Below are 11,730 nucleotides of genomic sequence, written 5' to 3'. Positions count from 1 at the left end.
TTATGTCAAGGGCCAATTATTATCCCTGTGGTGAACCACCCTACTATATGTTTTGGATGGCAATTAACTGAAAATGCAATCATGGAAGCAGCCAAAGGTTCAATTTTGTATTTTTGTGTTTCTTTCACTAGTTTGAGGCAGATACAAGCATTTTTGGTAAGCTCAGGAGCTTAGGTAGGCATTTTTAAAGAATACTTTGAATAGGTTTGCTTTGAAATCTGAGCCAAAACAAGAGTTCTCATCCCAGTATCCTGATAAACTATTAACATCTGCTTTCTGTTCACTTTTTCCTATTCACAACCACCTACTCTTTTATTGCAGCTGGGATTCACAAATACCTACCTTCATCTTCAGTGACATGTTCATTCAGATTTCAACACGATTACCATCACAGTATGTGTATGGTTTTGGTGAAACAGAGCATAAACAATTTCGGCATGAAATGGATTGGCATACTTGGTCAATGTTTGCAAGGGATCAGTCTCCTGGAGTGAGTATTGACTGTTGTTGTTGTTGTATCTTCAAGTCATTTCTGACTTATGGCAACCTGAGGGCAACATTATCATGGCAAAATTTGTTCAGAAAGAGTTTGCTTTTGCCTCCCTCTTTAAATACTTGAAGGGGTGTCATATTGAGGAGGGAACAAGCTTGTTTTCTGCTGCTCCAGCAAACAGGACCTGGAACAATGGATGCAAGCTACAGGAAAAGAGATTCCACCTCAACATTAGGAAGAACTTCCTGGTATTAAGGGCTGTTTGACAGTGGAACAAACTCCCTCGGAGTGTGGCGGAGTCTCCTTCCTTGGAGGTCTTTAAATAGAGGCTGGATGGCCATCTGTCATGTATGCTTTGACTGAGAGTTCCTGCATGGCAGGGGGGTTTGGACTGGATGGCCCTTGTGGTCTCTTCCAACTCTATGATTATACGATTCTATGATTCCTCTAACAAGAAACTGTGAATGCCCAAGTGAATTGCCAAGAAAGTGCTCGAGGACACCCAGTGGTATTTCAGCATTAGATCACTACACCACACTGGCTTGTATTGGCTACTTGCTGAAATTTTCTTCTTTATCATCTTTATTATAAAGTTCAATTGAGAAAACTCAGTGAGCTGAATCTGTATTAAAATAATGGCATTTCAATCCTATTGAAATCTATTTGAGAACATGGTCATGATTGCCATGGAAGGTAACTGGAATTAATTTAGTTGAGAACCAGCCTGGGTGAATTTGAGGACTGGGTCTGAAGATGGCTAAATCTGATCTTCAGTGATCATCTTAAAGACAACTGCCTTTTACAGGCTAAAATATTAAAGTGACATGATTCTTTTTTTTTTTCTTTTTTGGATGAGTATCCTATGACAGTAGTCCAAATGGCACAAGGGATAATACAAGTCACATATTTGTATTTGTATTTGGGGGCCAGGAAAGGTTGTTCCTTAAACAAACAAATAAATTTTGTAATATTGCCTTTCTGTAGGAGGGAAACACTACTCTAGCAAAGGTTGAGCACACATCAGCTGAAGTGACCACAAGGGCCATCAAGTCCAAACCACTGCCATGAAGGGACATACAATCAAAGTACTCCTAACAGATGGCCATCCAACCTCTGTTTTAAAATCTCCAAACAAGGAGACTCCACCACCCTTCAAGGCAGCATGATCCAATGTCAAACAGATTTTACCATCATGTACCAATCAAATGACTGATTCTCAGAATATGACTTTTTAAAAAACTTAAGAGGCTTAAAACATTTTTTAAACTTAAGAGATCCTAGGTCAAGGTCAAGATTTTTCACGCTGGGCTAAGATGAAAATATCATTGTCTTTTCTCCAAAGCCACAACAGTCTTGTCCCTGTCCCCTTCCAAGAACTTGTAGTTTGGGGTTGATTTTTTTTTAAATTATGTTGTGCAAGAAAAACTGTCATTATATTTTCATGAAACATGTACAAAAAGTCATAGAAAATGCTTCTAATGTTACCCATTTGGATAAAGGGGGGGAGGGAGTCCTATGTTCCGTATAGTCCAATAGCCTGAACAGTGAATAGAGGAATTGTTGGGAAATGAATATTCACAATTTTCTGTATTCTAAAAGTGTATGTCCCTTTTTGACATGTACAAAAGTACATAGGGAAGAAAATGCTTTTTCTAAGGAAGTCATTTGCTCATGGCATGCTGTTCTTTTTTCTTTTATACCTACAGTACAAATTGAACACTTATGGATTTCACCCCTTTTACATGGGTTTGGAAAATGATGGAAATGCTCATGGAGTTCTCTTGCTGAACAGTAATGGAATGGGTCAGTTATCTCAAGTACTTCAACTACTTTTGCATTTCTGGACTATAGTGGTGTCACATTTCTAAATGTATTGAGTGTGAGCTATGTGAATCCTCAGCCTGATTTTTCTAGCCCCTTCTTTTATAGAATAAAAACATGAATTACTGCCTGGGAAGTAAGTGCCTTCCCTTTTTTCCATACCAAGATGCCAAAAGAAAAAATAGTGCCACATTCCTGCATTTAGCTACTGTAGTCTTATGGAATTTCTCAGGAAGCAAAGGAAATGTAATTTGTGCCTGCCACATGTGGCTTTTGTTTGGCAGATGCTCCTACCACTAGGAAACAGAGGATAACACTGTTTCTGTGGATTCTGGGGAGAATTTTATATTTTTTCCAAGAGAATTTGCGAAGTTCTTCAGACTTGTCACTGAATCTTCTGCAACCAAGAGGAGGAGTGACCATTACTAATATATATGATAATTCCATACTTTCTTTCTTTCCTTATAAATTCCCAGAGGTGAAATTACAGCCTACTCCTGCTTTGACTTACCGTACCCTTGGAGGAATTTTGGACTTCTTTGTAATATTGGGTCCAACTCCAGAAGAAGTGGTTCAGCAATACACTGCAGTAAGGCTGACACTATTTTACAAACTTTGTACTAAAAATAGTTTCATTTTGCCCTTTCATCTTTTGCTAGCCTAGTGAAATCCCAATAACCTTTATTTCATTTTATTATTATTAGCTCATTGGACGTCCGGTCATGCCTGCCTACTGGGGTTTAGGATACCAGTTGAGCCGTTATGGTTATGAAAATGATGCAGATATCTCTAATCTGTATGATCAAATGAGGGCAGCTAATATACCTTATGTAAGTTCTGTGAAGATATGAATACTTGTTACATTGTATCTGCTTTAATATGTAAGCTATTTTGCATTCCAGTCCTGGGAAAACTACTAGTGGTGATAGTCATGGTTGTTGTTGTTGTTACTGTTTGTTGTTACTTACTTACCTGCTTCTCCCTGTTGTTCAAAGCAAGGAATAACATTAAAATGCAACAGCAGATAAACACATAAGATCAGTTAAAAGAACATAACATCAGTTAAAAGGGCATATTAAAAACAATTGGTTCATAATTTAAAAATCATTTGATTTAACACTGTTGTTAATGTGCCCTTTCTCTGATGAGGTCAGAGCAACTTTAAGGTTCCCCACAAATAGTTTATCCTCAGAATATCCATGTCAGGTAGAGGAAGCTAAAAGATATTGACCAGGAGGCTGTTCACATGAGGAATAAAATGACATTTTGCCCCATTTTGAAACCTTCCCGTTTAAAGGACACATATGGCCAAAATAGGAGGAATCTGGGACAATGCTGCACCCTGGAGTTAAAAGCTGGAGCAAAATAACGCCATTTTTGCTGTGTACTGAAGCTGGGAACCAAACTATTGCACCAGCATGCAGACTGCATGCTGGTGCAGAGATAAGGGAAGGGGAAGGAGCCACCATTACCCTTGCCACCCGTAATTTTTGTCACACACCTGCAAATGGATTGTACATGTGCAAGAATAGTCAGCTGCACCATTGACACATCATGCCATTGACCCACCACATTTCCCAAGAAGAAAAATGATGATGAACATGGAGTGTTGCCAGCACTCCATGATTAAATCAATATGATTATATTATTCCTTGCCTTGATTTAATCATAACATTAACAATGGGGAGGGGGGAAATGGGGCACATATGGGAGGCTTCCATGATCATGCTATGACAGTGCATCACTGGGCACACCAATGTGTCATATGGACAGTCAGTTGCTTTTACTATCAAGTGGCTGGTTGCATGGATGATTCCACAGGCCACCAAATGGGCTGTCAGCTGAGAAAAATGAGGCAGATGATTGGTGGCTGCTGACAGCATGTCTCTGTGCATGTGTTTGAGGCAGAAGAGAAAAAATAATGATGTGGCACAGCTTGTACCTGTGTATACACTATTTCAGTGGATCCACCCTTGCACATGAAGTGTGGTGTGGTGTGGACTGGACCATGAGTGTTCAACCCATTATGGGAGCTGGTGGTGGAATCTCCCTGCAAATTGGGTAGCCCTGGAAGTAAGCCGGCTTTTCCCCTCCATCTGCTCAGCCCCCAGAATATTTGTAGAGTAGGCAGAAATATAATAACTAGGATATTTATTTATTAATTAATTTCCTATTCTTTCCCCCAAAATTGTGCTCCAAATGGCACTTAACTATGGCCCGATCCAGACAGGTGCGGTAGGACGCCCTCGTCACGTGCGTGGGGCAGCACTTCTAGACGCCCCTTGCCCCTCGCATGTGACAGTGTCAAAATGGCAGTGCCCTGTACAGATGAGCGCCGCCATCATTACGTGATGGACGCCTAGCGTCCACACATTGCGGCACCATTATGACATAACAAGTGCGCCATTGGCGTACTGCGGTGTCATGACACCACAAAAAGATCCCACTTTTTGTGGGTTCTTTTTGGTCCGCAGGTAGGTCCTGTGGTCTGGAGGCCGCGGCTTCCCTGTGGGCCAAAGCTAGACGCCGGGAGACTGTTCTTTTTGGACGGTCTGCCCTGTGCCTAAAAAATCCAAAAGATGGTGAAGTTAAAATACAAACAAATTAAACACAATTAGTTTAAAACCATTTGCAATCTTTCTTTCTTTCTTTCTCCCCCAACAGGATGTACAGTATGCAGATATTGATTATATGGTGCGGCAGATGGACTTCACACTTAGTCCCAAATTTTCTAACCTTCCAGCTGTGGTGGACAGGATTAAACAGGATGGAATGAGATTTGTCATCATTTTGGTAAGTATGAATGTTACTTCTCTAGCATGTTTTGTTTAACTTACAAAGAAATATCAAATTTCATTTGTGGATGTGGGTGTGGTTGAGGAGAGATATGCTGCCACAATGATGGCAGAACAGCCAGTGTATCATATATCAGTCCAGGAAGGGTGGAGACAGTGTCCCAAAATGAATGAATGATACATGAGCCTATTTTCTACATGGTACCCATCCACCACACGGGACCCCTGTGCGACAAATCTCATCCTGTCCCAAAGTGAGGTTGCTGTAAGTTTCTAGGAATAGAAGATTTAGCACTCTTCTCAACATTTCTCCTGGAGTGTTTCAGTGGCCAACTGCAAGTGTGAGGTACTCCCTTTTTGGATGGTGTATTCTTTTCCTTGCAACTTCTTGTCATCTCTAAGTATATCAATCATGAGCCCAAAAAACATAGTTCCATTTTCCAAAATCTTTCATCTGAGCTGTTTACTTTATTGTGGTGTTCCACTGCCTCTGAACTGTAGAAATAATGCATTTTGACACCAATTTAACTGTCATGGAATCCTGGGCTTTGTAGTTTGCTGTGGCACCAGAATTCTCTTGACAGAAAAGGCTAAATACCTCAGAAAACTACAAATCCAAGAATTCCATAGCATTGAACCATGGTAGTTAAAGAGGTGTCAAACTGGCTTGTATTTTTCAGTGCAAATGCAGCCCCCATTCTGCTGTGGCAACATTGGTACATGCTGTAGATATATATTTCTGTCTTGTAGCAGCTTTCAAATCTCTCCACTGGAATCAATAGTTCCTCAGCCAGCATATCTTGCATTGTTAAGAACTATTATATAATCCAATTTTTTAAGTCTAAAAATGTATGGTTCTTCATTTCAGGATCCAGCCATTTCAGGAAATGAAACAAATTATCCAGCATTCACAAGAGGTGTTCAGCAAGATGTCTTCATTAAATGGCCCAATGGCAGTGGTATTGTGTGGGGGAAGGTATAGTACCATTACTGTCTGAATCTATACTGCATTTGAAGAATCATGTTTGTATTGGCAGAAACCCATGCTAAAATAAAAGGCATTTAGTCTTAAAGGTGCTGCTACATTCCTCCCCCCACTTCCTTTCTCCTTGTTATGTTGCAAGAGACTAACACACAGCTACAGTTAAAAAAATATATCAGAATTTTACAAAAATCCAGCAGTGATATCTTTATTGGTGAACTGAAATGCACAATATACTTGTTGCAAGCTTTCAAAGCTCCATGGGCTTCTTCATCAGGCAAGAGTTACAAACTAAACAGGAGCAAAAAAGCAATTGGAGATGTCAGTCAGATGCCTGCATGTTGTTTCAGTCCTTAGTAAAGATGGTATGCTGGGGAGGATATATTTTGCAGACAGGTTCCTCCTCCTGCTGCCTGTGTGGCAATAGTTGAGATGCAAAGTCCATTTGCATCTCAACAGGGACCCCTCTTTTGCAACCCAATAGGTCTCCATTCCAGTGAGGTCACAGGCCTCTTTGTAGGCAGATAACAATGGATTCTTCAAGAAGTCTCCATGCTTTTGCATCAGGAACATTTTGGTGGTGTATGATAAAACATGTAAATTCAGTCCAAATTTAAGGGAAAAAATGTTTTACCTTGGTTGAAGACCCAGTCCACAGGCTACTCATCATGGTTCCCCTATTGCAGAAACAATGCGGTATCTCACAATACAAAAAACATGCAGGGGTAGCTGTGTTGGCTATTTAACAAATAAAAACAAAAATCCATCAGTGATATCTTTATTGGCCAACTGTAGTGCACAATATATTTGTTGCAAGCTTTCAAAGCTCCATGGGCTTCTTCATCATGCAAGATGTTACAAACCAAACAGGAGAAGAAGAAGAAAAAACCAATTGGACATGTTAGTCAGGTGCCTGCATATTATTTCAGTGGTTAGGAAAGATAGTATGCTGGGGAGGATATATCAGAATCTGTTACACATAAAAATGCCTCAGAATTCTAGCCATTATACAATAAAATACAGAAAACAGCAGTCTTAAAAAGTCCCTCATTTAATTGCAGTCATTCATGGAGATTTGGTGTCTTAGTAGGTCAGAAGAATAGCCTGTTAGCAGGAAAAAGAATGACTGACCAAAAGAAAAAAGAAAAAGAAAAAGAATTGTAGAGCACCAGGATGTTTGCTTCAGAGAACTATTAATATACATTGTTTGATATACAGTCAGCCCTTCCCTTACACGGTGGATCTGTTCTGGACCCCACCCCCACATAAGGGGAAAACTGCATATGGTATGCCCCATTGAAAACAATGGGATGCATGCATGCGTTATGGCATGCACACCATTAATTAAATTGTACCGCGACTTCAGTGTAATCTGAAAGCCATGTAAAGGAAGCCCACATATGGCGCAGACTAACTGTACTTGAAATTCCTCTGAAAAAGAGTGTGTGCACAGTTATATGTTGAAGCTGAAGATAATAATAATAATAATAATAATAATAATAATAATAATAATAATAATAATAATAATATCTTTATTTATAGCCTGCCTTTCCTTGGTAGATCAAGGCGGGTTACAAAGTACATAAATGTACAATTCCACAATAGACAAATACAACAATAAAAAAGCAATAAAAACAAAATAAGTTTCACAAAAAACAAAAAGCTGTATCCTTGGATTATTTCACATTTTGAGTGCCCTGCAGCCCTTTCTTATCTTCACTGGTAACGAGAAATCAGCCAGTTCATAGCATATCTTCATTTTTAAGGGAAAGTCACCTACCTCTATCCACTACGTAATTTCATTCTGTTATTAAGTTATTTATTCCCAAAATATATTTGTCTTAGGTGTGGCCTTATCTGCCTGATGTTGTTGTTGATCCATCTGCTAGCTGGGATGAAAAAGTAGAGGTAAGTGTAGTTCACAAACATGTTTCCTCATTAAATGAGGCTCAAGCAAATTTTGACACTGGAGTGGTGGTAGGGGTCCATATAACTTTGGACCTTACTGCACAGAAGCTCCACCGAATGGCCTGAGAACGGAATGGAAGGGGCATGGAACGAGTGTGGAACAAGTGGGGGATGCATTTTACTGCACACAGAAGTCCCTCACTTGTTCCGTTCCCTACCCTTTCATACCCATTCTGTTCCAGAGGAGGTGATTTTTGAGAATTGTTCAGAACAGGAATAGAATGGGAATGAAAGAGAGGGGAACGGAACAAGTGAGGGACTTCCTTGTGTTCCATTCCCTTCCTGGCCCCTTTTGGACCGTTCTCAGGCTGTCCCAGGAGCCCTGTATGGTAAGGTTCCCAGAAACTGAACTTTACTCAGCTTTGTTCTTGATATCAAATTATATGGAGAACATGAAAGAAATCTGAGGAACATCAAGGCCAATAGTCATGCCCTGAAAGAGGATTCCTCCAGCACCATATTCTAGGGATGTAAAGAATGTTTGAAAATATATATATTTAAAATGAACAAAAAACATGTTTCTCAAGTGTCAAGAAACTCTGATGAGGGGAATCCTGGCCTGATGAATATCTTCTCAGTTTGGGATCTCTTGTGCCACTAACTGCTTATGCAAAGTCCAAAACAAGAATTGAGAGCTGAAAAATTCACACAGGATTTCCTTGCACAAGAAACAGCATTTTCTGCATGGAAACAATATTTCTGTGCATAAATATTATTTTATATGCTATTTTCCCTGCCCAGTAAATACCCTTTCCTGTACCAGTACATTTTCAATTTTTTGTAGGAAAAGTGGAATTTGCTACTACAGGAAGTTAAGACAACCAGCTAGGAAAAGTTTTATAGACGATTGGACAAATTATAAAATAATAAAATAAAACTTTTATTTCTAGCCTGCTTTTTGTTAAAACAATCAAAGTGGCTTACAATATTAAAAGAATACAAAATATCCCTCCCTTAAAAATAATTAAAAAGTTTAAGGTGAAAAATACATAAAACAGTTAAAACAGTAATGGTGGGCAGTCATTGCATATATGTGGGGGGTCATTACATGGCCGCGTAGTTTATTCTGGGAATATCAGTGGCTAATACATGTAATGGACATATTTTTCAAGATTGTGGCTTCTGATTGTCAGTTGCTAGAGAGTGCAAGCAGATTATGGTGGTACTGTTTCTCTCATGCCTCTCATGCCTTTGGGGGGGAAGCTTCATGTACACAGTAGGTGATACACAAGATACTGAACCAGATGAACTTTTGGTCTGCTCTAGAATATCTCTTTGGTTCTTATAGGGTTTTTTTTTAATTAAAGCATACAAGATGTATTTGGCATATATTTCTAACCCCGAAATTCTCCATAGTTACTGAGTATGCACACATGTTTAGAAAAACACATCCATAGGACATTGAAGGTCTGGTTTAAAAAAAAAAAATCACTCGTGCAATCATTTAATATGTACTCTAAAGAGTGCTATAACACACATGGATGGACCATGCCTTAACCATCTGGTTATTTGGTTTTGGTTATAAATATGTACTTCCATTTAATTAATCTATCCACTTCAGTTTATGTTTTCTATTTTTTCCCCCCAGAATTATAGTGCTTGGGCTGCTTTCCCAGATTTCTTCCGTGAATCTACAGCTCAGTGGTGGAAAACAGAAATTCAGGAGTTCCACACAAACCCTGAGAACCCAGAAAAAAGTGTTAAATTTGATGGACTATGGATTGTGAGTTTTCACTTCACAAATAGGGATTTAAAAATATGCAAATTTACTCATCCTCTGGAAGAAGAGGTTTTTGACATATCAATACAGCCTATCAAACAAGAAGATAAATGTCAACTATTGCAATATGCTTCACCTCTAAGTGAAAGCAAAATGACCATTGCTTTTCTTTTGCTTTTTCCTTTTCATTCTGTTTTGCCAGAAGTCAATAGTTTACAATAAATGCAATGTTTTTTTTTCTTTCTCAAAATATATATAAGAATTCACTGATAATGAGTGATGTTCAACATCTTAGGATATTCTCTTTCATCTTTCTGTCTGACCTCTCCCTCCTACTACAATTTGATTTTGCTGTCAGGTCTCAGATAGAGAATACTACTAATATGATTCAAACTTCTTTCTCAACCAACTAGTTCTCAGGGAGACAGAGCTCTTGGCTTGATCTCTGTTGATCACAGTGCCACTGATATAGATAGCTGGAGCTTTCTGACATGGCAGATAGCCCAAGGGTCCTGCTATAGCTTCCTGGCAGAATAAGCAAATCAGTATGAGGAGCCAGTATACCCTTAGTCAACTGCCTCTGGTTCAAATACTTACTTCTTCAGAGCATATAATTATTCCACACTTTTGAGTGAATTGTCATAAAGGCTCCATTTCAGGGTCTAATTAGAAAATCAAGACAATGGAAGAAATGATACAAGCCTGTGAAAAACCTAGGGCCCAGGTCATAAGTGCTTTAAGGTCATTGCCTGCTCATTGAATTGGATCCACAGCCACAGAGTGTCATTGTAACTAAAAATCTGCCAGTCTTATAAAGATCAGCTCTATGGACAACCTTTCCCCCCTCCCCATCCCATGATTGGTCTGTATGTTCCTCCTCCTCCTCCTCTTCTTTCTTTAGTAAAACAGGATTCATCCTTCCCCCATGTACATTTTATTGATGTACATGTTTCAAATAATATGCAATGTAAAAACACATCCTATATTTGCTAAGATATATGTAAGCAGTGTCTTGCACTCCTTCAGAATATGTGCATTTTTCTCTGCACATTTTTGAAATATGCACATGTCAAGCAAAACACAGCTGTAAGATGTTTCTAAGGATAATGGAGCTCAAACTCTACTTTGCAGAGTCTAGGAAGTACAGACCAAGGTAAGCCTAAGGTGAAAATCAGAGTCTTCACACATTTCTAGCTGGAGCAAAACTGTCTTCAGTGTAATGCTTCTCTTTGTGGCTACCAAATGACAAGCACCCATGTCATTCACTAACCGAGCCTTCTAAAACATCATAGATATATTACATTAGTGAAACCTTGATGGTAAAAAAGTAGAGATCTGTATTTGTATGGATTTATGCCTAAGTGCATTTTGCCCATCATGTGGGAGCAACATGAAAATTAAGATCCGATTCTATACTGAGACCAGATGTCTGTTTTATGAGAATATGTGTGTGTGCTGCAAACACCTCATTTTTTAAAAAAAAAAATCAGAATTGGGATTTGATAGAGCTCCCTTTCTCTCATATATATATATATATATATATATATATATATATATATATATATTCATTCATTCTAGCAGTTGTTTGGGAAGGTGGACACTGTAACCTTTCCTAACAGAAAAACACTTCACCACTTCCAGGAAATTTCACTGAGTGCAATTTCTTGATGTGTTTTTATTGATAGTAATGGCTTGGACATCCCTTGAGCACTGCAAATCTGGGAGTTTATTGCACAGACTTTTAACCCGACTGCACCCTAATGGCATGGAATCAATGATTTAGATCCCTTGGACCATCTAGTCTAACTCCAGACATGCAGGAATACCTTTCTATCAAAGGTCTATATGTAGCTTTCAGTCAAAAATGAGAGTACTGTGTGTATGAAATTATCTGAAGTTATAAAAAATATAAACAGATATTACATCATTTTATGTGTTTTCTTTTCACCAA

At 38.8% G+C, this 11,730-nt stretch overlaps 1 protein-coding gene across 2 annotated transcripts in view; it reads left to right on the top strand.

Annotated features, from left to right (window-relative positions):
* The window catches only part of SI (sucrase-isomaltase), a 188,108-nt gene that overhangs the window by 73,833 nt on the left and 102,545 nt on the right, over window positions 1-11,730 (top strand). The window contains exons 1-8 of one of the 2 annotated variants that reach the window (XM_042460607.1): window positions 325-490; window positions 2,200-2,296; window positions 2,791-2,903; window positions 3,019-3,144; window positions 4,979-5,107; window positions 5,978-6,085; window positions 7,937-7,999; window positions 9,648-9,782. The exons of the other annotated variant lie outside the window; for it this stretch is intronic. Coding sequence (XP_042316541.1) covers window positions 359-490; window positions 2,200-2,296; window positions 2,791-2,903; window positions 3,019-3,144; window positions 4,979-5,107; window positions 5,978-6,085; window positions 7,937-7,999; window positions 9,648-9,782 — 903 coding nt within the window. The 5' untranslated portion in view covers window positions 325-358. Of the gene's footprint in view, window positions 1-324; window positions 491-2,199; window positions 2,297-2,790; window positions 2,904-3,018; window positions 3,145-4,978; window positions 5,108-5,977; window positions 6,086-7,936; window positions 8,000-9,647; window positions 9,783-11,730 lie in introns of those variants that run through there. 2 annotated transcript variants of the gene reach the window in all.

Source organism: Sceloporus undulatus, chromosome 3 (genome assembly GCF_019175285.1).
Source record: "Sceloporus undulatus isolate JIND9_A2432 ecotype Alabama chromosome 3, SceUnd_v1.1, whole genome shotgun sequence".
Lineage (NCBI taxonomy): Eukaryota > Metazoa > Chordata > Lepidosauria > Squamata > Phrynosomatidae > Sceloporus > Sceloporus undulatus.
The sequence above is the reverse complement of the archived record's forward strand: the minus strand, read 5'-3'. Positions and strand labels throughout refer to the sequence as shown.